Source organism: Lytechinus variegatus, chromosome 1 (genome assembly GCF_018143015.1).
Source record: "Lytechinus variegatus isolate NC3 chromosome 1, Lvar_3.0, whole genome shotgun sequence".
NCBI classification, from domain to species: Eukaryota; Metazoa; Echinodermata; class Echinoidea; order Temnopleuroida; family Toxopneustidae; genus Lytechinus; species Lytechinus variegatus.
Window position 1 is genome coordinate 84,738,120 of NC_054740.1, and position 26,476 is coordinate 84,764,595.

At 36.3% G+C, this 26,476-nt stretch overlaps 1 protein-coding gene across 3 annotated transcripts; it reads left to right on the top strand.

Moving 5' to 3' along the window:
* Nucleotides 1-758: 758 nt before the first annotated feature.
* LOC121425948 (nuclear receptor subfamily 1 group D member 2-like) lies at nt 759-26,226 on the top strand. 3 transcript variants are annotated; one of them, XM_041622091.1, is made up of 6 exons: nt 759-1,415; nt 17,087-17,199; nt 17,670-17,814; nt 18,347-18,561; nt 19,018-19,426; nt 23,148-26,226. In XM_041622091.1, exons 2-6 carry the CDS (start codon nt 17,092-17,094, stop codon nt 23,345-23,347), a joined length of 1,077 nt encoding a protein of 358 aa, XP_041478025.1. In that variant the 5' UTR covers nt 759-1,415; nt 17,087-17,091; the 3' UTR covers nt 23,348-26,226. The 3 variants fall into 3 exon arrangements, with proteins under 3 accessions (XP_041478025.1, XP_041478012.1, XP_041478018.1); XM_041622078.1 differs by having other exon boundaries at nt 759-1,408; XM_041622084.1 differs by lacking the exon at nt 759-1,415 and adding an exon at nt 4,729-4,852.
* Nucleotides 26,227-26,476: the final 250 nt, after the last annotated feature.

Genomic DNA, 26,476 nt, shown 5'->3' on the forward strand with positions numbered 1-26,476 from the left:
TATGGGGACACTTATACAACATTTATGAGCAAACTTTAGTTTTTGTGTAGTGATGCACGCATGATTTAATTCTGCTGGTATACTGGGCCTCATATGAGCACCAACTCTGGATTCCGTGGACCTCTCCGTCTGAGATTTGCAAGTAGGTCCATGGTCCTACTCCCAAGTCCCAACCTCTAATTCTCTGGTCTAATAGGTATAATCATGGATCCTACTATATACGGTATGATCATATTTGTGTCAAGGATCTCGTCCATCTCGGACCCCATGACCCCGATGGATCGAAATTGGGGCACTTTTCCAACCACTTACCCCGGACGCTGACCGACCTATTATTACATAACTCATAATAATCAACAAACAATCAGCTCCGTGCTCACGGTATCGAAAAACGTGAGTTCTGCTGTCATATTCGATTATTCCCCGGGATCATTCCTTTGGAGCTTTACAAATAATTCTTGTATTTAAAAATCTTGGCACAAAAAATATCATTTTCAATATTTTACAGGTAAGAAAACCTAATGAAATGTGTTTTCATTAACTTTATAATGTCTGTATGTTTCCCCGCAAAAAATGTATACAATGAACGCGTGTGTAGCGTTCAAAAGCGATGACAAAATAACCCCCGCTGAAGAATGTATTCTTCCGAGGCACGTGTATCTGACAAATGTGTTGATGGGTTTCGTTCTGTGTGTGGAATTAAAGTCTGCAGAGTTCGAAATGCAGTTATGTATTACCTAAGCGACCTAATTTTAGAGTGAACTCACGTTGGGGTGCAGACGATATCTGAAAGTAGGGATATGGATGCGGCATAGCTAGAAAATAATAAATATTGCGCATTTTCCTTCTCGATGTACTTTCGAGATAGATAACTGCCCTCTTTGCCAGATATCGGGCAAGAAACATCTCGCATTGTACTATCTTGCAGTAGGATGCAATTGTCTGTGTATAAGAGCGATAAATCTACAAGAAAGTCTTGAGAATCTTTCTCGCTCTCGAAGTAATCAGACGTGTCTCCGGTCCACGACTAGTCGCTTGCTCGGGAGCAAAACTCGGTCACCAGTTCAACTCGTCGGATATCCATCGATATCAAAAAGCCTCGCATCCAGTGCATGCAACGCACCTGTCGAACATTAAAATCTTTATTTCAGCAGGGAAAGTCAAACAGGGGCAGGGTCTAGTTTATCAACATTTCAGTTTCGGAAGATTTTCGATGGAATGGTGACTGATTTACGTCGTCTGCTATTTTGTATACATTGATGAAGACTGAATCATCGTACTTGGATGGAACTGCCAAGTGTCGTCTGCTACATATAATAACTGCCAGGACTTTAAAGGCAAACACTACCAACAGTCGGTGATCCTTGTTTAATTCTGTTGTGACTGGCGTTTTTGAAGTTTAAAAGTGGTGAGTGGTGAGTTTTCATAGCATTGCAATTGAATTGCATTTCTTTGAATCTAGACTTCTTGTCAAGAAAGTATACACAATCGGTATATAATGCCTAGACTTAAACTAAAATTAGGCCTATGGTTTTCTACCTCCCGGCTCCCACTTCGACCCCTGGTAAAGTTTCAAGGCAGAAGTAGATCAAAGTATGCAGGGTCAGGAAGCTCCGCTGCAGAAATCTCCTCTATTCTGTCGAGATCTATTGCCTGACAAACTCACCTCAAATATCTTGCTTGGAGATCATCTAGTTTGATTTTGCAATTAACACAATACATAAAGTTTTATCGGCAAATAACAATAATTTTAGCCATCATAAACTCGAAGTACATGTAGATCTAGTGAGACCTTTGGTTAATCCATGGACCTACATTACAGAGAATAGGTCCATGGTTAAAACTTTCAGCGTGGATTCTTAATTTGATTTTGATCTGTTACTTGTATATGGTAGGTATTTGTGTATTTATGGTGAAAGTTTGGTTAATTTTATTGGAATAATGTGTTTGATATGATCAAATTCATGAAAAGTGTTCGGTAATACGATCCACTACCATACTTGTAGGTGGGCCAAACTTTGTTTGTTTGGCCTTAACATTTACAGGTTCGTTAATTAAACTTTTATAAAGCAGAGCAACGTAACTGTATGTAAGGGTCAAGAATTGTTGATTATTTTTTACTCAAGAAGTGGGGCTTAATATTACTTCCAGGATACTGCCCGAATCTAGACGTCTACTCATATTCCACAAATCCTCAAAGTAGCCTACATTTCATTCTGGATTTCATTATAAATCATTCACAATGAAAAGATAGGCCTATACTGCATAACACTTGCAGGGTTGAAACTTACTCAATGAAATATAAAAAAAGAAGAGGGGTCTACTGAAAAGTAAAGCCCGTAAGATTATTTATACGGTATACTAATATTAGAGATCTCTAGATATAGGCCTAATTATATTATAATTCATTGTTATTTATTTGATGTCATTTTTTGTGGCATACGAAATTGAACTTAAAACTTGATTACTTACATGTCATGATTTGTTTTTATTTTTTAACAAGTGAGGTGGGATTCGCTGAGGCTGAGCTTCATGAATTATATTGGTAATACCACCTGTTACTCTATTTTCTTTTTTTAAATTACAATTGTTCATAAATCTTCCGATCATGACATGATCACTTTTTAACTTATTACATTGGATTTTGAGGGGTATTTCTCGGGCCTTTGGGATCCACCCACTGATTGATCTTTGCTTTGGTGAAGGAATGGCGATGTGCCGGGGCGCGCCGCTGCCGGGGCGGTGTGCATCGCATCGCCTGCGAAATGTCCAATCTTCACTGCACTGTATAACGACCTCCGTCTTAACTAGAGCACATGTCGCGTGGCTCGTCCACGTGAGGACGATTTTAGAAGGTCAACAATAAAATACAGTCTAGTCTCTCGTAGGCTTTACTCGGCAATTAAGCTTGCGGATTCCCTAAATCCAAGAGATTTTGAGTAGTGTATTAAAAAAAATGATATTATTAGACTATTAAGCTATGATTGTAATTTGACTGTAGCCATTATTGACCCCTGGCATTGTTTGTAGCGAAGCAATTTTTTTTTGTTTTATGTTGATGAGCGAATTTGCCTGATCAATGTAGACTAGTTTGATTTCTTAATTCTCGGTCACAGCAGTGCAAACACATTGCACGTTACGTAACATGAACACCTACATGTATGGCCAAGGAGATATCACCTGGGGGGGTATTCTGAAAAGTCTCGTAAGTTTCCACTTAAATATCCTTTTAAGTTACCCATTTAATGGAGCGCTAATGTACCTCCAAATTCGTATTCTGAAAACTCTATTAGCGCTCAATTAAGTCCCTTTAGGCCACTCCCCTACTGAGCCGAATTAACCAATCAAATGCGCTCTTACAACGTAAATTTTTCTCCTAGCGCGCAGTGTCTCTTCACCCCGCTCTTCACTTTGCTGCCTTGCAGCGCAGCGCCCGCTGCTGCAGGTGCACTGCACCACGATCTTGATACAAAGAATTTTTGCTGAAAAATAATGCTTAAGCATATTTGCATCGGAGATTAGAGGTTCGTTATGCTGTTGAAATTATCTGTTGTATTTTCCCTTTGTCTCTCATTTATTATACCTTTGTGCTTTTCTCTTTTTTTTCGAACGCGTTCTGATTTTCACAACCCCCTATCCATTGAATCCATTTGTAGCTTCTTTCGTTTTCTTTTTTTTACAATATTTTATTTGCCTCTGTCTCGGGGCCATGATAGGGGGGGGTCTTCTTTAACCTAATTCCTACTTATTCTAAAAACTACATACTTTTCATTTATATGAGAAATCTTCTCCAACAAAATTTGAATAAACATATTTTGAAAATCAAACAAGCATAATTTTAAAAAAGCCGACATTTTATTGAAATTAGATGTACAAACGTTATGACATAGGTTTTTATAGGTGGAGAAAACGATGGTATCACTTCATCATTTTTTTCTTTTGTATTTTATTCTATATTCGTTTAAATACTAAAGGGGTCTATGCTTATTTTTTCATTGTCAGAAACAAGGTTTAATTCACTCCTGCACATTGCTGCATCTGCCGTGATTTGGCAATTTCATTATTGTCAAAAAAAGTGTGCAAAATAAAACAGTTTATGATGCTAATAATAAAAGAAAATATAGAAAAAGTATAGTCATGTTTTCCCTATAAGTACACAAATATTTCTGTCTCCCTTTTCCCCCTTTTCTAATTTATTTATTACCAAATATAGTCCCTAGGCCCTATTCCTTATTTTACTTGTTTCTATACACCACCTTTTCCCCCTTTGTTATATTCCCTTTTTAGCTCTCTCCTTTATTCTCTTCCTTCCTCCTAGTATCAAACCGATTTGATGATATTTATACGAAATGAAAGCAACATTTAGCAAAATATGGTGAGACTTAATGGACCTCTTATCACCATTATCTTTCCCCACTGGAAAGTCCGCTAATTGAGCGCTATGAGACTTTTCAGAATACCAAAAGTCTCGTAACTACTCAATTAAGTCTTCGCGCGGTCATAACGCGTAGAATTGCAATTGCGCGCAACGCAACCCTGCCAAATAAGAAAGGGGCACTTAAGTGACTTTTCAGAATACCAAATGCTAATTGAGCGCTAATTGACCGCTAATTGAGCTTTCAGAATACAGCCCTGTATGGCTGACTGCTTCTACTTTTAACGTGGAAGTTGGAAGAGACCTGACAAATATACCGTATGAATTCAGAGCTGAGGTCGAGGTCAGTCAGTGCATGCATGCAGTAATAGTCGCAGACGGATTTTCACTTGATATTTTGGAAGTCTTAATTATAGGAAACCAAAATCCAAGAAGAAACAATTTAAAACAAGTTTCATAAAAATCGGTTATAGATAGGCAAGTATGATGGACGTTTAAAATTCTTGTTTTATTATCTTGCTTGTCACTTCATTGTATGTAATCATGTGATATTTCACTTTGTTTTAATTATCAATAGTATGATTTTTATTCTTTCAATTTGTTACTGTAATGTACGGTATGGTGACCCCTTTTAATTTCAGTAGAAGCATCGCTTCTCCGAGCAATCTATGTCTCTGTTATTGTTAGGTCTACTGACAAGTTAGACCCTGTTGTATTTGCTTTTTTGGGGGGGGTTGTTACTTTGTGAATCTGTTAATCTTGTTTTGTTTATACATTCGATGGTTGAATAAATGAATATAAATTATTAAAGGTCTAGCTGAAAAGAAAGTAGGAGCCTAATCATAAATTTACACTCAATGGCTGGTGCATGTGCCTGTTGAAACAAGTTCAAATTTATTTACTGTTGAATCGCAATTGATTGCAAATATTTTATTGTAGAGAACATCCTAAAGCATTAGTTGAGCGGGAGTAACTGTTAACTAGAAAGTGATAGATCTAGAAGTATGCAAAGTAGCCCTAGGCTTATAAAAAAAATTTCCCTGAATCCTAGGTAAAGTTAAAGTACATGTGATCTTGCATTCCTTTTTTAAAACCTAGCTTTCCACTTGATAATTTTCAATATCAGTTTTTATTTCCTCATACAATAGACCCTAGTAGTAGTGTATGATTGTGTTGGGTATGACTTCATCTTTCAGACAGCCAGCTCTCCCTGAAAAGCACTGTCATACATGTATTAGTTGGAAATTCAGACAGCCACCATCATAGAAAATTTAGTTTACTGCTACAATTTGTGTGTCGCTATGTGAGATAATGTGTTTACACGCATGAAATCAGCCCAACTCCCTGATGAAATGGAGAATATTTATCAATCTCTTTGATGTTGGTCATTCAACTTAAAATTGAACTGGGTGATTGACTTGAAAGAATATTTATATAAAGTAAACTTAGAAAGGAGGATTTTGAAATATATTTTGCTTTTTTATGTAAATACGAAACAGTTATTAGATTTGGTGTATGACTTATTCCCAATTTTAGCGGGAGGGTAGGCATTTTCTATGAATTTAGGCCTACATATTGATCAGTACAGAGAAGATCTGATTTATTTGATCTTCCTTTAGAAATATCCTTTGAAACAAAATGTAGTCATGTGTAATAAGTAAATAACTGTCAAAACCCCCAAAATGACGTATATTTCGCAGAAGCGCCTATTGAATTAGATTCACTCTGGGTGAAAATAAAATGATTGTTTGCATGTCTTTATTTGGATGGCCGCCAACCCGATGCATTTAGAGTGTAAATAGAGCTTGCCTACCACTAGTGAAACCCAGACCTTGTGGTGTTCCAAGTTCATGGGAAGTTCGTGTGTGCAGTTATTCTTGGCCTGTTTTCATTACAATACACATAGTCTCTTATATGAGACCCTCTTTACAGGATTGTAAAAATAAATTCTGCAAAATTACAAATGTGAATGTAGTTAATTTGTTATAAATAGGGGTGGCACTATATTATTTTGATGGGTAGACGTGACATTTGCTCCTGTGACAATTGCTCCTCCGATTATATCTCTGGCCATACAAGCCAAGGTGAAGGTTAGGGTTGTGATAGGGTATTTGGTTTATAATTGTGGAAGGATTTAGGAGTAGGTTTTAATGTTTGTTTATGTTTAGATTTCCTCCCAGATCAATGGACACTGGAGCATGTCATGTGGAACCATTAATATGATAAAGGAGGCAAATCAACACTTATTTTTCTCTAAACAGTGATCTTCATGTCTATTTTTTTAATCAAACACTACCTCAATTTTTAAAGGTTTGACAATAATGACCAACTTGGTTGAACCAAAAAATGTTAAAACAATGGTAATTCCACATATTAAGGGAGGGGTAAAACTTTGTTTCATAAGACAAGTGTTCCTTGTAATGATATAAAAAAATTGTGAGTAGGTGATGTCATCAGTCTTCTAATTTGCATATCGAATAAGATGTGCATATATCTTTTTTTTCTAATTAAGTGAAACTTTAAAATGTCACAAGTTTCTTATTTTACATCTGAATGTCATGAAATTTTTAGGGTGTTGGATTTTTCTCTTTTTATTCAAGTTAATTTTTTGTTTTAGGTAGACTTGTCCTTTAAGAGATGATAATCACATATTCATCTAATTCAATAATCTCAAGCCTCTAGCCCACTATGTCTAAACCTCCAGGCAGTTGGATTAATTAAGAATAAGATTAGATGCAACATACATTGTGCAAGCATGGAGCAAGTCTGGAAAAGATTATATGTAGTTCCTGTTTATGGCAACGGGAAACAATATCAAGAATCGAAGGGGCCATGTTTTGCCATATGGAGAAACTAGGGCAGTTCATTTCTGTCCTGCACTTGGACTTGAGTCAAAAGTTGAAGCCTTGCACTGCTTGCTTGAGAGCTCTGTATTACAACCTTCCATGTTTTATTTTCTAGAGCAGGAAAACCTTGTGTGTTTAGGGGTAGGAGAAAAAATGAACTACACTACCAATATATAAACAGTAACTGTTCCCTGGATTAGAATAGATATAAGCCTGTATTATGGTAACCGTTTTTGAAAGTCACTGTTTACTGTTGATATTGGGCAACCTATTCTGTTACTTTTTATTAGTTAAATGCAAATAATTACAGTGCATATTAATGGTTATGGATATGGCCTACTTAAGTTAAGTAAAATTTTTATTGCCTACATGTATTTGAATCTAACAACACTATCTTGTGTTTATGGTCATTTTGGTGTATCTTAATTCAGTCTATATGGATTATAATTCCACCATGATCTCTATTATAGTTTAATAGGGAGATAAGCCACCTTTTAGTGAGGACAGTGGTCTTTCTATCTTTACTTTAGCTCTCTCTCTGTGTTCTTTGTTCTCTGTTCTCTAAACCTTGCTCTAGGATAACAGGTTTTTCGTCCCAGATCATGAACTTGCCAACGAGAATGGTGCCATAGTACACCCTTTGCTAAATTGCCAAGAATCGGGTCGGGTTCAATCTCAAAATGCGAGCCAGGCTGATAAATGGGTCAACAGAGTTGAATTTTGGAGGAGCTGTTTTTGTCGCGGATGCATGCTGTAGCAGCGATCCCCGCTTGCTCCAAATATCGCTTTCGTGGCTTCAGTGCCCTTAACACACATGCGCAATGGGTGAGCCCAATTTAATTTATATGGGCTTTGCCATTGCCATTTCTCTGTAACTAGGTCAAGTAACCTGCAATAGCGCAGTACAATGTAGGTCTCCTATTAGCTCTTTTTCAAAGGTCATGCAGACCTGGAATCGAAGGTTTCATTCGTTTACCTTCTTTTTATGGGGTTAATTATTGTTTCAGCTTCGTTGTGGTATTTTAAGACAGCAGTAAGTACCTGATAAGTGCTGGGTTGTAACTTCAGGGGTAATGGCTCATTATGGTGAACATAAAATTAAGTACATTATTCAAATCAAAATAAAGACAGTGAAACATAAAATAGTCATCTAGCGTACCTCTTGTTGACATTGCGGGCTCATGTACAGTACATTCATAACTGTATACCTTCATAATACTGTCAAAAAAATGAAGAGTTGTATCACTACCAGAAATGCTGAAAATAAAATTTTGTGTGTGATTGGATTGAGTTTAGATCAAAGACTAGCTAGCACTGGTGAATCAGGTACTATAGGCCCTACATATCTTTGTCATTGAATTCGGTTGAAATCATTTTCAAGAGATTTGTCATCACTCCTTGCTGAACTGCAATCTCTGGGTCCACTTATTACTCTACTGATTGACATGTAATCTTGACTTTGTTTGGTTGTCTTGATGGCTATTTCTATTTTGGTCGAAGGTGGGTCGGGTCAATACAGTCATACTTCCATAAATAGAGGCCGAGCTTGGAGGCATGTTGATGTCCTTTATTTCTTTACTCCTTGTCTTTCCTCTTCTCTTCCTTTTTTCTGTTCTTTCTCTCCCTACTTTTTTTCATCTTTTTATTTTGCTTCTTCCTGGTAGTGGTACAAGTATGTTTGCCAAATAGATACACCCATACCCACATTTATTTTTAATATGAACCAGATATTTGTCGGTACTCTGTATGCTTAAATAAGTGTAAATAGTAATTGAAAAGAATTTTTTTCATTTATATCATTTTCATAAAAACCAAAACATTTGTCTTAATCTTATTCTTTTTCACTAAATTTCCTCTTTCAATATATGTTTTTAAGATTATGTATTTCCCATTCCATTTGGCCCTATTTCTCTCTGGAGCCCCCTCTCTGTCTTCATCCGCTATTTTCTTTCTGTTTCATTCCTTCCTTCCTTCTGCTTTCTTTGAAAGAAGGTCGGTTCAAGTATACTTGACATTATTCTATGGCAGAGGTCACACGTACTTGGCCCTGAAACTCTGACGAAAAAAGGAACTCGCAAAGTTAGGCAAATATGCAGTAGTCTACACTGCAGACCTTCAAGTCCTTGGCTTTGTTTCACTATCTCTCTCATCCCATAAGTCTTGAATCACTGCACGAGCTGATTAATTCCAGGAAGATATGATTATAAATGAGCGCTGGAATGAAAAAAAGTACGCATTTTGATAGTCGATTTTGTTTGCCCAAACAGTCCTGATCCCAATCAATGAATTCAAACTATTTTGGGTGTTTCCTTTGGACTTTGTCACTTAAGTGAGTATATTTGCACATCTATTTTTTGCTTTCTTTTTGAATTATAAATCAATCAAATTTCTGAGATTATGAAACATGAAAAGTTCAGTGGGCTGTTGTGTACCAAATAAAGAGATTTTTTTTAAACCGCTGCATGCGTTTACCAACAGTTATTTCTTTCCCCTTTCAAAAGGAACTTTGTATTTCAGTTTTGATGGTATGTGGAAATACAATAACACGTAAAACATGTCAGTGTTCAATGATTTAAATGAATAGTAAGACGAAAATATGAATTCAATAATCACTTTGATGTATTTACCTAAACCTGAATAGGCAATATTTATTTGAGTGATTTATTGAACAGTGTGTATCAATGATAGGTTTTTATCAGGGCTCCCAAAGAAAAAGACTTGACTTCTGCTGTACACATCAATAGAAGGAGTTGTACTGACATTGTCTCTTTATGCTCTTTCATTAACCTCTGGTACAATGGCCTAATTATCCAAAATATTAATTATTGCATTTATTGTAATAAATCAATAGAAGGAGTTGTACTGACATTGTCTCTTTATGCTCTTTCATTAACCTCTGGTACAATGGCCTAATTATCCAAAATATCAATTATTGCATTTATTGTAATAAATCAATAGAAGGAGTTGTACTGACATTGTCTCTTTACGCTCTTTCATTAACGTCAGGTATAATGGCCTAATTATCTAAAATATTAATAATTGCATTTATTGTATCATTCTTCAAGAGAAAGTAAGTTGTTAGAACAGTTCCAGGTGTATTTTCCTTTAAATTGAAATTCAAATGGACTGACTATTCAAGTGAAGACAAATTTATTCAAAGGGAATGTTCACTTTGACAAAAAGTTTATTGTGAAAATAGCATAAAATAGGATTGGTGAAAGTTTGAGGGAAATGTATCAAAGATGCATCAAAAGTTTTAAGAATTTTATTTTTTGATTTGTGATGTCATATGCAAGCAGTTTCCCCATATACAGTGTATCAGTATGTGTAGTAAAAATAAGTTATGAAATGAAATTTTCCCCAAATTTAGTATAACTTCAGTAGGCCTATATGGACAGGCAAATTATTTCACTCCTGCTCCTAAAAAAAGCAAATTATCTTGAACCATTAATGGAAATTTAGGCATTTTATATTACACAAATGTGTACGTAACATATGGACCAACTGCTTTTATACAATGTATGATGTCACAATTCAAAAACTTAGTATTCTAATAACTTTTTGAATATTTAATTTATTTTGCTTCTAACCTTCACCATTATTATTTATTTTTTCTGGTGTTTTTACAACATTTTTTTCAGGATGAACTTTCCCTTTTAAAGAAATGAAGAACCCAACTGCACAAGTACCTAAATAGCATCTTTAGAACAAAAGTCAGCTTGTGAGAAAAGATGTGATTTTGAATTATAATACCCAGGGGCCGCGGAACGGTTTTCAAAGTGGGGGGGCTGACCATGCTAAAAATCACAATCGTATGGTAATTTTTGCGTTTTTGTACACAGTTTTGGAAAAAAGTGGAGGGGCTGAGGTTCCGCGGCCCCTGATACCGGTATATTAATACAAGTAACATTTATTCAGAAATGTCAATTATTTCAAAGCAAGCACCCAATGTGCCAGATCCCAATTAATAGGATACTGTTAATTTGTGAATCATGTGTGTGCACATTTATTTAAGTAACATCATCGTGACTTAATATCGTTTTGTGGTCTGATCGAATACGTCAATTCTTCCATATTCATTGTCTCTTTGTTTCTTGCTCATCGAGTTTGGGCAGGTGAAGCCCGTGACACCCGATAACCACCGAACTCTAGTTCATCTCGGTCATTCTAAATACATGCACATTACATAATCCTGTTTGGATATTGTTTTAACCTCAAGGTACATGTTAGATAACCCTTCTGCGACGAGTGTTCAACTCTTGTATGAAGGAAGAGTATTGTGGATGTGATGAATTAATCTTCATTGATTGAATTAACTATGGTGGTGATGAAGAGGGAGGGGGAGGTCAAGCCATTTGATGAAACAGATCGAGTGCTCTTTCTTGTCACCTGCGGCCATCTTTATTAAAGGATTCAGCTTCAGTTGATCATTATCATCTCTTAATCTGGTGTGTCATTAAGAGGGAAATAAAGTGAAATAGTGAGCTTACAGGAACAAAAGCATGAGAATAACAAAGGGGGTAGTGGTGGAAAAAAAATCTCACTGGTCCGAACGTTGATTTATCCCTCAAATTGCAAAAAAAAGCCCCTGAAAATTCAGATAATTAAGATTAAAATTAAGAAAATTAGGATAAGAATAAAAATCAAGTGTTTCTAAGCTTGATATTTTTCTCTCTCCCTTTTGGAGGGGGGGGGGGGGCTTAAAGTCTTCTCAGAAAATTTTGCATCATTTAAAAAAATCTTGATGCAATGAGGGTAGATCAAAATATACTTTGCATGCATTGGCCCATGAATGCAAGGGTGTGTTCAATGTCGTTTTTCAAATTTAAACTAAAAAAACTCAATTAGAAAACACCGAACATAAACACGATCAGCGGTGCACTATTCAGTGTCAAAAATATTAAGTAGTTTAATTGTTGATCATCTTTAAATTTCCTGCTTCCGTTAGTGCAGCTCTAGTGCGCAGTTTGAACCATCGCAAGAAAGGTCAGTTCTGGCACCTGCTTGTATAGGCTTCCACAGCAAGAGCAAATTTAAAGACGTTTCACAACTCAATTGTGTTCAATGTCACATTCGCGATTCTCAAGGTTGTAAAATTGAAACTGATTGCGTTTATGAACGCATCTTTTTTGATGTTTAAATTTTCCTCCGAATCGTGATTTGAAAGATGTTTATTTTTACGACTGGGAATATAGCACATTTGTCTTTGTCTATATCCATGTTTTGTAATCATGATTTATTTTGCTGTTTAAATTTGGAAAACGACAATGAACACACCCCAAGATTGACACAGACACACAACAGGGAGACCCAAGGGGTAAAACATGCCCTAATCATGTGCATATGAGTATGCAGACACTCATAATTGGGTCAACCGAGAAGAAGGGACGAAAATACATATAACGGGAGCACGAGAATTTATTTTCAGCATCCTTGCAAACCAGAATGCAACCCTGAAAAGAGAAAATAAATTGACATTTATGGGTTGACTGTGACTCACACCACAGTCCATGTAGGCATGCATGCTCTCGATCATGTACTGTTAAGTAGGTTTTTGAAGGTATCTTCCATGTGCAAATACATGCTCGTTACCAAGACTATGGCGAGGTCAGTGAAAGTGCAGAGTTCATTATTGATCCTACTCTCTATCATCATGGAAACATACAGTCAACAGTGTGATACAAGGCTGGAGGGAATAAACAAGGAAACATGATTGCAATAGGTCTATATTCACAATCTATGTTCAGGAAAACACATTATTAAGCCAAAAAAAAGAAACGGATAGGGAATAATGCCACATTCTAGCTAGTTCCCCAACATGCTGTTCGTATTTGTCATGCGATTAGGGGCCAACTTCCTTCCTCCATTGTAATGATCAGTCAAAGTCAATTACACTTGAATGATATTAAATAAAAGTATGGCTACATGTGAACAAATGCAGCATTGGCTTTGTTGATTTCACATTACCATAGACATTAAGATCATTGAAATATACATTAAAATTATTTATTTTATTCTTTAAAAGAGCCCCTTATTTGATGTGATACACACCCGGGGGGGGGGGGGGCACTCGACCAAAAAAGTAGCGGGTATGTGCCATGAGGGAGACAAAAAACGGGGGCCTCGGAGCGGGCTTATTGTAAAAAGGAGGGTCCTCGGAACAGGCTTTGGAACAACAACTGTTTGTGAAAACGGGGTCCTTGAAATGTTCACCTGCGTGTGTTTGCAAATTCATCCTTATGGAACGGGCATACATGCATGCAGCTAGCCCAGCGGCACGGGCACCGGGTGCACTAGCGCAGATGCGATGGTCGGACAGCGCTCTGCGGCCGCTTTTCACCAAAATTGCGGCTCATTGTAGCAGATCAATACGGCTGGAACCAAATGCTATGCTTTGGAGTGGCTTTCTTTGTTCTTTTTGTCAATAAGACAAAAATGATATGCCTTGGAACGGAAATTTGAGTGTAAAAATGGGGGTCCCCTCCGCGGCACATACCCACTATGCATTATATACTGAGTGCCCCCCCCCCCCCCGATACACACACACTAATAAACATCTTTAATTGAATAAAAACTGATTATTTTTTTTAATATGATCTGATGCTATTATTGCTTACTCTGTAAAATCATGTAGAGCGTAAAAGACCATACCTTTTCCAAATGATTACCTTGTTAATGTAAATTGTGAGTGCGTGGAGGGGGCTTACAGATGAATGGGGAGAGTACATTCATTGAACAGTGGAGAAGGAAAAAGAATTGCCCTGCTTTGATCTACAGATGGCAGCATTACATTCTTATCTCAATTCATTTTATATCCATGGTTGATCTAATCATTGATCTATTAATATAGGTCCATGATGTAATCAAGATATGCACTCTTATTATGGTAGAGTCTGGGAACCAAAGACTAGGTTGTAGAATCTTGTATGCCAAAGGAAATGGGTCACCCTTCGAACTGGAAAGGATATCTTGAAGGTCAAGTTCAAACTTCTCATTGGTCCTAATAACCTGACCCACTTTAACACAGTCTCCAAATACAGACCCTTATCTTGTGTCTTAAAGGGATGGTCTGGGCTGAAAATTCACTGAGCAAAATACCAAAAATTTCATTAAAATCGTATAACAAATAATAAAGTTATTGAAGTTTGAATTTTAGCAATATTTTGTGAAAACAGTCGTCATGAATATTCATTAGGTGGGCTGATGATGTCACATCTCGACTTTCCGTTTTCTTATGTTATTATATAAAATCATAATTTTATTCATTATTTCATACTTGTGTGAATAATGTCTCCCTTATAATGAAATAAGTTGCAGAAATAAATATCTAATGCACTAAATCAGTTGTGAATCCAATTTGTCTAGTTCTTGGAGGAAAAAATTTGAATAAACCTAATTTCATATAATAAAATACTAAAGAACAAGTGGGGATGTGACATCATCAGCCCACCTAATGAATATTCATGACGAATGTTTTCACAAAATATTGCTAAACTTTAAAATTCAATAACTTTGTTATTTGTTATCCGATTTTGATGATATTTTTGGCATTTTGCTCAGTGAATTCTACCCTATTAATTGAGCTATAAATACTTTCAGCCTGGACCATCCCTTTAAAGGTAAATGCTAGTTTTGGTAACGATATCAAAATGAGTTCGTACAGAATCCAATGAAATGACCACCAAAGTGTCTGTTTGTATAAATAAAATGCATGTGCCAAAGAATTCTGGAAGAAATTGTGTAATTGCTGAGAAATCACCAAATAAGCACAGGAATCGGGTAGGGCGTCGGGCCCGACGCTCTCAGCAATAATTATACATTGTCCCACGTGCGCTTATCTGTGTTGGGGATCTTCGGTGTGAACATTTTTCAGCGTAGATTTCAAGATTTCACAAAGTTCAGTTAATGTACATGTAACTGTACCAGACCTAGATCCTCGATGATATACTGACAATTAAGCCTTGTTTTACAGACTTTCTCATGAAATCAGTGTTTACTGCAACTACTGGAATTTCTCTTTAAAGGATGAATTGGGAGAGGGTCTGAGTCAGATTGTGAAAACGACAGAGGGTACCCCTTGAAGTCTGCATTTATCATCTCTTTGTGGGTCAAATAAAGGTTTTATATTATATTAAGGAACTTTTCGCAGTTAATAACACAAAGGTGTTCGATTATGGGGTTCAAAAAGCCTTATTAATTGCACAAATTTGCACAATTCGATCTCTGTTTGAGCTAGAAACACATTTCTGCATGAGAGATGAACTCAAAGGCATTTTGAAACATATTTTTTTACTTCAATCATTCATTTTTAACTGCTTCTTGTTATTGAGAAAATATACAATCCACACCAAAGCCATGAGCAAAAAAAAAAGGGCGAGGGCTGTACATGAAGCCTCCAAAAAGTGCACTGCAGCTGTGCAGTAACAAGTCCCGTTTTCCAACTTTGTGATTAGATGATGAAGACAGCTCTTCGGTAAACCCTTTTGTACAGATATTTAGATGTGCATTTTGATAGTAGTTTAATAGACACCGTTCTCATTATACTTTCTAAAACTAGATTACTGGAAACTGGTTCAGGATACCAGTTTGGAAGATTGCTTTGCTAGCATTCCCATTTCATAACCCAAGATTCGTTTTCAAAATCACTTCACGTAAAGCGATCTTGTTGCTACGGGAACGCTCACAGTGGGGTGACACATTTTGCACAAAATTTGAAACCATAGAGTAGGCATTCTTCACACATTGTGTGGAATAACATGCTCAAAATGTGCAAAGATCGCTTCCTGAAGAACAGTTGTGTCCTCACACTATAACCAGTTTAATGAGGCAAAGTGATCTTTATAAAACTACATCGCAAGGTGGTTTTATGAACCGGTTCGGAAGATCACTTCCAAGATCACTTTGACCGTTCTCTTTACACGTTGAACTAGTTACCACTAAACTACTAGTTTTCAGTAAACTAGTTTTAGGAAGGTAGAGAGAACGGTGTCCTAGAAACAAGTTTCTAACTTGGAAAACAAATACAGCCAGTGATGGATAATGTAGGTTAGGCTGGAGCCATGGTGAAATTGTATCTTGTCATGAAGTACACATATTGAAAAATATGAAACATTAAAACATGAAAATTTTGATTGATAACAATTGTCTTATAAAATGTTTATTGAATGAGTCTTTAATGGTAACATGTCCCTGTTTCTTATAGTATGATGGCCTACTTTGCCATTATTGCCTCTTTCATTCTTGTTCTTTCAAAACCAGTTTATTCCACTGACTTAATGGCCAATTCAAGCATGCTTAGATATCTTGATCAGAACCAAGCATCTACTTGTAACTTGATAGTACCACTCTTTCTCTGTTACTGCTCGGTTTAGTTTTTAAAGTTCTTAATGTGTGCTCTCTTGGACAGTTATGAAATACATGTATATATGACATTGACTGATATATGCTGTAATGATTCCTTAAATCAATTGCCGCATGTCCAAGCATGTGACTTGATCGAGGGAATACAACTATTTGTCTGTGAAGACGTCAGTCATAAGATAAATCCTGTTGTCATGTGGCTTCTTGAACATTAATTTGTCTTTTTTCTATCAAAAACTTTGAACTTGTTCTTGTCATTTTACCTCATTTTATAATTATTTTGCATCCACTCTAGATTTTGGAGGAAAGAATCCCTTTTGTTATTCCTACTTTCCCCTAATATTTGATTTCATATTCCTTTGAGTTATTCTATCTACTTTTTCTGTTTTCACTCTAAAGTAAAATGAGAAAGTGGATTATAATTAGACATCATGAATATTGTTTTGTATCAATATTTTACAACTTTGTAATGGATTGAATTGAATTCTCTCATTGATTGTTACAGGTTGAATGATGATGACGTCGATATCAAGCAGTGGGTATGCAGTCTTATGCCGGGTGTGTGGAGACAAAGCCTCCGGGTTCCACTATGGTGTGCATGCCTGCGAAGGCTGCAAGGCAAGTTGGATTCTACAGTATTTCATGGATTTTAGGAGAAATGCACAAAGATTGTTTTTTTATTGATTGATCAAATTGAAGTCTGACAAGGCTGACAAACATAAAAATATTCAAGGATGGAGTATGAGATACAATGTAGTCATTTCTCTTGGGCAGGGATATGATAGGGACATTGATTTATATTTGCCCCCACCCCTTTCCCTACACTTACCACTAGCACGATGTAAGATTACAAAGAAAAATATCCAATAATTTTGTTAATACGGTACCTATTAATCATGATGGGTAAATTGATTTTGTATCAACTTTTTCATGTAGCAACATTCCTGCCAATTTCAATTCACAATCATATAGGCCTATCTTTTTGAGATAGATGTTTATCTGTCTCATGCTGATCTTAAACGATATGATCTTAAACGTGACTGATGGGTAATTCACATTTATCCTTGCTGGTTTCTTTGAACTGATAGGGTTTCTTTCGAAGAAGCATCCAACACAATGTGAAATATCGGGTGTGTAGTAAGGGAGACGAGTGCCTGATCATGAGAATTAATAGGAACAGATGTCAGTACTGTCGTCTCAAAAAGTGCCTTGCAGTCGGGATGTCCAAAGATGGTAAGAAATTCACACAAAACTTTACTCCTCAAGTCATTTTGTTATTTTCATTAGTGCAAATTCACTCCGCTATCTTGAGGGGAAAAATATCTAGTATTAGTATTTTATATGAAATTGCAATATCCTGTTATATGTAAGAGCATTGTTCTGCTAAAAGTTAATTGTGACCTCAAGATTAAATCATTATTAAATTATTAAAATCAAAACAAAGTATCAACTCATTGGTTAGACTGTGCTTAAAGGACATGTGCTGCCACATATATGGCATTCACACAAACTCTTTGTCAGCTCCAGAACTCTGCAGCATTAATGAGGGCCAATTGTAGCAGTATGATGAAATGGTCAATCAAATTCAGGTTTTCTTTGGAAGTTGCCATTGATGTCTTCAATATAATCAATTCCAAGTTATATACAGTAGTACCCTAAAAATTGTCATGCCACCCTCTCTTGCACTCACAATCAACACCAGATAGTTCAGTGTTTATAGATAAAAATCTTTACATTATTTTGCTCTTTTCTTGTCATTTTGTAGCTGTCCGACTTGGTAGATGCCCCAAGAAGTGCAAGCCCCAGGGTTTGTTGATGCCCTCCCCACCCCGCTCTCCTGCAGGGGACGGGGACACCAGTGCCCTGGAGGACTCACAGATGAAGACTGAGCAGCTAATACTCAGCATCCATGAGGCACAGAAGAAGACCTTATGGGATTGGGGCATCCTACAGTGTAGGAGTTACAACCTCTTATCGCAGGTGAGATGGTCTGCCTGACATAGCACACATACATGTGTTCTGGGATTTCAAGAAGATATTTTATTATTCTTTGATTCAGCTGGGTTCAGTTTGATTGGGGGTAGAGAATTCCTGGCTCAAAAGGCCCCGATCCAAGGAGTAATTCAGCATTCATGTCTTGCTGATTAGTGAGGGCAAAAGCAATTTAACTTTACCTTAGATATATAACCTATTAGTCACTCTTAACCCACCCCTCAAGCGTTATCATTGTCTGTGGCAGAACTAAAACAGCATAGCAGATTATCTTTAATAACTGCATGAGATGAAATATTATTGATGATTATTATGTTATATGGTAAACTTTAGAGGGCTCTGCAGCCTCAAAGATGAAGGAATTATTTATAAAAAATAGAAATAAATGAAAATTATGTTAGTTATACTAATATTGTTGACCTATTTCTCCCATGTCCCAATCAGGTTTCAGATAACAATAACAATAATGGAGACAGCATAATGGCGACCCGTTCAAAGATCATCAACAACCTCATCACCAACAACTTCACAGCGTCCATCACCCGCATCATCAGCTTTGCCAAACTGGTTCCGGGTTTCCTAACGTTAGACAAGTCGGACCAGATCACGCTACTCAAACAGGGCTCGCTGGAAATCCTCCTTGTGCGGCTGGCTCACTATCTAAACACCAAAGAAGAGGGCGCCAAACTCATCGAGAGCTGCCAGTCGGCTTGCCAGATGCTGGAGGAGTGCGGCCTGATATCGATCAAGGAAATCATGCTGGATGTGGTTGACTTTGCGGAGAAATTCAAGGCATTGGGGATCGTGACAAGCGAGGTCGGACTCTTCACTGCAATTATCCTCCTCAGTGCAGGTAAATGCTTTTGCTTGTCTTTTTAAACAGAACTTTAATCTCTTTCCAGAGTTAAGAGTAATACCTCCCTCACATTTGCTCTATGGCGACCGTACGGCAAGTCGAAAACAGCCATTTTATTCATTTTTTTTCAAACGACCTTCGATGTAGCTGGTGCGAAAAATGTTCAAAATGGCTGTTGTCAACTTGCCGTACGACAGCAGTAGAGCAAATGTGACCAAGGTATTAGTATAAATGATTTCACTCGGAAGACTAACTTAAAAAAAATAGGAATTCAGTTTAGGTTACACGTATTGGTCCAGTGCATTTCAGTGCAAATTGCAGACTTCTATTGGTGTAACACCATACATATTATATTCTAATTGATATTCATAAAATTTCAAATTTCAGGTGCAAGAATATTACCAGGTATATTGCTCAAAGAAATTATTAAGATATGATGTTGCAAGAATTCCCTCTAAAGGAATTGAATGAAAGAGTGTACATATATTTCTTTGCTTCTGTATGAATCTGGATATATGTACATAATATTTTGGTAAATGAAGAAAAAAAATGCATTTCCTTATGTTGCATAGCTGGGCAAACCTCCAACAATTAGGCCTACAGTGTCATTACATTTGTCATTCGTAATGTATTATCAGAGTGAATTTGTAATCTTAAGGACTTTGGAAAACACAAAGCAATGGGGTGTTTACTTAATATTGCTATATCAGGCAATCCATGCTCTATTGATCCATTGGTGAAAGAAGTGTGAAGACCCAATTCAACTGATCACTCTGTCGGCATTATACCATACCCCACTGGCATGCTATCATTTCCTGGTTAAAGTGCAACACCCCACCTTGCTAGATACATGATAGGCAAGGAAAAAAGATTGGTTGCTAGAATCCGATGACAGATCGGTAAGGTTAAACCCCTTCTTGAAAGTAGGTCGCTCGCAGTGACCTTACAAAGAGCTTTGCAAGTTCACCTCGAAACTTTTCATTTCCATTCCTCTTATTCATATCCTCTAATTTCTCTCCTTTTCCACAAATTTTCCTCTTTTTTCAGCCTTTATTTTCTGCCTCTTTCCTTCATCTGATCCATATCTATTCCTTTTACTTATTCTCTCTTTCCTCTCATCTCTTTCTATTGATGCCTCTTCTTTCCAAGTTTACCCTTCCATGTCTTCTAATCCTAATCCTTCTCTTTTTCTAACTTTCCTCTCCTCTTTATTTCTGAATATTTTTTTATTCCTTATTTCTCTCTTTGTCTTCCAATTCTCTGGATATGTCTTATTTTCTCTTTCTCTATTTTGTTTCCAGGATATTTCCAATTTATGTCATATCTATCCTGTTTCTTGACACCTCCCTGTTTTAACTAGCTTTTTCCTTTTCCTTTATATGTCATCTTTGTCTATTAATCTCTCTCTCATAATTATTCACCTCTCCTGTTCTCTTCAAAACATTGTTGTCCATATTTAATTAATTATATGTTTATTTACCAATTATTTATTATATTCCTACATGTATCTCCTTTTATCATGATCTTTTATTTTTTCCCTTTTCTATAAAATAATCTTTTATTTCTGTCTATCTACTGCACTACTACACTATATTTCCCTCTCAATTTTAAATTTGACTCCAATATTCTTTGAAAATTATAGTAAAAAGACGTGTTCATACCAAAATAATTGATTTAAATTGAACCTTTGTGTCTGAAAATTGAGCAAACAAGCGATGATTCATATCAACCTGTATAGTACATAACAAAACGATTGGATGCTGTAGTGCCATGATATCAAATCAATAAGGATTATTAAATTCAAGCATAGTTTAGGGATGTGCATTGACTAACTGACGCACCATGGTGCACTTGAACTAGAGCTAGAAGTGGGTCATGAAAACAAAACAGAGAAAAAGGGAACAACCCGGTACTGTGGGCTTCGTCGATGATTCAATCACTTCTGCTTCCTTTCATAGTCTATTCTAAGGCCACCATAGATCATGAACCCAAGGCAAATGTGTGTCAGTCAGGCCAAATACCACGTCTTGCTGTTCTGATTTCTGCATTATTTAAGGAAGGCTAAAGGTAAAGTCGTCCCTTCCTTGCCGCAGCGCTTGCTTCTAAAGGTGACTTGCAAACCAGGGTTCCGTGCATTGTTTGGTGAATGGTTGCCAAGATATGCATTTTTTCTGTTCATTTAAGTTCAATTGTATTTTATTTATGCCCCGAGGATGGGGATGTAGGCCTAATGGTGCAGTGACGCATGATATTTCCATAAAAATGGACAATTGTTTGCATTATTTACACCGAGAGATGGAAGTTTAACTTCTGCCTCCCCAATTTGAGGATGATATGGGCCAGCAACACACAAATTCCAACTATTTTTTATTGATGAAGTACCAAAATGGTATAATTGTCTCTCGTCATTTGCATTTACAGTTAATAAGACTTCAATGTCTAAATAACCATTAGCACACTCACATATATATATATATATATATCCTTGTGAAGGAATTCACAATCATTTTAATTTCATTCTCATACAGTAAAAATCCTATTGCTCAATAGCAATGAGAAAGTAGGGGGAGACTGGTATATGGTCCTTTTCATTACTGTATATCTATTTGCCCTCCCTGGTATGCCCATGAACTTCCGCTGAGAAGTGTGTCATGACAGGACCTACTTTAGCTATTAGGGAGAAAACGTCCTGTGACCTAGCCATGCTGTGGGCGCTCTGTTTATTTGGGTATGGGTGTATGCGTGTGAGTGTGTGGTCTGTGTCGTCTCTTACACAGACCACATTATCGATTATTCACCTTACGGTAGAATGGTTAACCTAGATTCTGTTCTAGTTCAGATTCAATGCCTTATAAACATTGAAGTATTCGGAGGGAGAGACATTCAATGGTATATCTTCGCAAGAAATGAAAATAACAGAAAATTAATGCAATCGCAGAGAGTCTAGTTTATACTGTCATGTTTCGAAGAAGATTTTATTTCAGTGTTGAAAAGTGACTAAGAATGAATCAAAGGTTATTTTTGTACATGTAGATGTAAGGGTGGTCACAGCTTATTTCTTTTTCTTGAAATTTGTTTAGATTCTATTTATTATTTAACGTTAGATGGGATATTTTTTATACCTCGATTATTCCATTCACTTATTCATCAAATATTCAGTAATAAAGGCAGTATTGTGGTCTAGTGGTTATGATTCTCGTCTTTCAATCTGAGGGACGTGGGTTCGAATCCCAGCTATGGCGTGTTTTCCTTCAGCAAGAAATTCACCCACATTGCGCTGCACTCAACCCAGGTGACATTACTGGCTACCGGGCAGGAATTTATTCCTTGAAATAAGTGTTCGCTGTAAATATTTACAGCTGCCAGGCTAAAGCCAGAGTAATAATATACAAGTCCTTTTGAAGCACCTAGAGATGTTATAATCATTATGTAATCTGCACTATACAAAAACTTTTATCATTATTTTTACTCATTTTGCCTAAAAAGTAGCCTGAAAATATTAAAGCATGAAAACCATGATATGAGAAGTTAATTACCAGGGACTGAATCAGGCAAAAGCCTGTAGCTTGGCTTGTCTGAAAAGTTATATTGGACTATTTTGCAATATTTATATACTTGTATGTTTCATTTCAAAGCTACATTAACTAATATCTTTGAGTGGATTTGGTAATCAATTCAGCTAACAAATTCTCCCATATTTTTCTTTGGCCATTTACAGATCGTCCTGGGCTGAAGTACCCTCATCAGATAGAACCGCTGCAGCTTCAGGTCATACAGGCCCTGCAGTCCCAGGTCATGCACAACCATCCCAACGACCGTTCCGTTTTCCCTCGTCTCGTCACCAGACTATCTGACGTCAGACAATTCAGCGTCATCAACTCTGACAAGATGCTCAATATTTTTGATGGGGGAAAATGAGGCACTACTCCTAAGAACAATCATGTATGAAAGACAGTTGAAAGGAACTTTGTATTAAGAGATAGAAAACTGACTGCTCTTTGCTCTGTGCGGACTATAGAGGGCAGCGTTTATTGTGGCCATGTCAATCATAAGGACCATCGAGAGAATGAAGAGATAGTGTTTATAGTGACATAGTTACAGACAACCGTCTGGACAACTTGTGTGTCTCGTCCGATGATAGGAGGGTTTTCTCAACGTATCACTACTTTGTCCCCAATGACTGCAAAGACTCATCATTTTGATAAGGGCAATTTCTTTCCAAGCTGCGCTATGAATAGATATCAATGAGCAACTGGGGAATGTTTCACAAAGAGTTAAGTGTGTCTTACCGCCCTCTCACACGGTAAAAAAAAATCGTAATTTGAATGATGAATCCAGTGAAAAATAAGGCTAATGACAAATTTTTAGCATGTGTGAAACCAAACTAGAATCACAAACGCTAATCACAATCATGAATTCAAATTCTACTCCAGAAGGTGAATTCCAGATAAGTTTTACTCGAATCATGGTACAAATTTTCTGTATGAAAGGTCCGATGATTCTAAAGACAATTACAATGATGATTCAAGATTCACGTGTGGAAAGACCCTTAGAGTCATGCATAGATACCAATGCACACATGATATTCAACATACAATCTGATTGGTAGATGTGTGGTAGTGTGTGTCCCCTCTGATTGATCTAAATAATATCATTGATGTGTTTTGAACCACAGACAATCTAAGTACGATTTTTAGTCCGACACAATTTTTTTTTAAACACCCCCCTGGTTGATAGTGTATAAATACTGTTGTTTTCCATTCTGGAATAATGAAAAATATTATATGTTGCACTTCTTGTCACCAATATTTGTATGGAAATGCCTTTAGAATTTCAATTCATTTTTTTTTTATGAATGCCAAGTAAATTTACCATTTTGGAAGTTGGATAATCATGGGGTTATGGTTGTATTTGGCCTTGAAAACAATTTTTGTGCTTTTCTTGCTTTTCTATTGGCTATTAAAGAGCTAATGGATGTTGTGTTGTAGGAGTTTTTCACACCCTCTATGTTAATATTTCTGTATTCTGGCTGTTGCGGTATTGTTTTTCATGTGTGTGGCTTTCTGTTGCTGCATAATAGTAAGATATATATTATGAAGACCAAAGAAAATCACCCTCTCCCTTGCTGATATAGCATGTGATCAATTAAGAGGACTAAAATTATGCTTTTGATGTAATTCTAGTTCTGGAGTGCTGACCACTGATGGTCAGGGATTTTTTTTACTAATGTAAAGTTGAGTATGTGGTTAGAAAATCATCAATATGTTATTTTGTTAGTACAATATCACAATATCACTGTCATTGTTTGCGCTGTTGATCAAAGCATCTCTGACTATATTTTGGACACCCTTTTCAATTTTGAACCCTTGTACATCTGGATAAAAGCACCTTGTGTGAATGGGGCCAGTTGTAAACTTGTGAAGTAGTATTTTTATCCATCAATCTATCTAAATGTCTTTCTATCTATCTGTCTATCCATTTATCTTATTGTCTTTACTTTTGCCAGTTTTCTAGCTTTCTGTCTTCATTTTTGTCTTTTAATGTATCACCTACTATCTGTCCATCAATCTTTCTTTCATCACATTCTTCTTCCAATGTGTCATCTAGAGATCATATTGTCTATCTCTTTACTGCATGTTTTTAAGCTTGACGCCACTAAGTCTTCAAATTCAAATTCTACTCATCTCAAATTTTAAATTTCCTCTTTTTATTCAAACTATTTTATACTTTCTTGTTAATTTGTGAAATCTGAGCCTGTGTTCTCCTCCAAACAATCACTTTGACACTGTTTCCTTGACTATTTAACAATTATTTGACGCTGTTTCCTCAACTATTTAACAATTATTTGACGCTGTTTCCTTAAACTATTTAACAATTATCTCACCCAACATTCCATCGAAAGACAAGTAGATAGATACACACATCCACACAGTATTCACTGAACTTGTTAAATAAATATCTTAGATCATTTGCCTCTCCTGGAAATAATGGCTAAAATCAGTTTCCTTTTTTTTCTGGGACACTGTACACCATGACCCATATAGTATACTGCATTCTCTATACCCACTTGGTTAATTAATGACGACGTTTTCCAAATAATTGTCCAAGAAAACAAATGTCTGTAAAAAAACGCAATGGGTGTTATTACTAATGACTTACACAATTTTTGTTACTTTTTATAGGACAATTAGAGGATTTCAAAATGGAGAAAGATTGTGTTAGTATGACTTCATCCACTCTACGCACTGTTGTTGGGTTTTTTTTACCCTCCACTTACCAATTGTCATGGTTTAGAAAACTCTCTAAGACGTCAAGTGTGTGCAATAGAAGTATTTGATAATGATTATGGTCATTTTAACTTATTCACTATTTTCTTTAGGAAGTATTACCATGTTTTGCCCTGCTGCTTCTATTTAAGTACTACTAAGAATTACATGATCAAACAGGGTGCAATATGTATCCAAAAAGGTAAAAGAAAATGACATGAACAATATTTTATTTAAAGAGGGACAATAAATAATACAGGAGATGAACTTTTATAAAGTGGAATGTATTTGAAAAATTGTAGTGATATGTAATTTGTGATGACTGCATCATGTTTGGTGACTTTGTGCATAAGTTTTTCAAAAATGCTTTATAGACTTTAAATATACATACATTGTTACTGTAATGTCGAAAGATATAATAATTCTTGTGCACGTTACCTGCGTGATCATATTATGAAATAGTGTAAATTGTATGTTTTCAAAATTGTACAGCAGATTATATAATATTATTAAAATGGCACATAAACAATTGAAGTATAAAATCAATGTCTAACCTTGTTTTTGTGTTCGTTGCTCTGGAAAACTTTAATTTGCGTCATATTTCAAATAAGTAAAAAAAAGATATGTAGCATGTGGTTTGGAATGAAGTTGGATGATCATGGGTAGGGGGCTTATGGATTAAATAGGAATTTGTCTTTTCTACAAAACAAGGAGAGAGATTCTCTCCCACCATCCCTAAAGATCGTGGTATGACATTGCAATTTAAATCACATCTACCAAC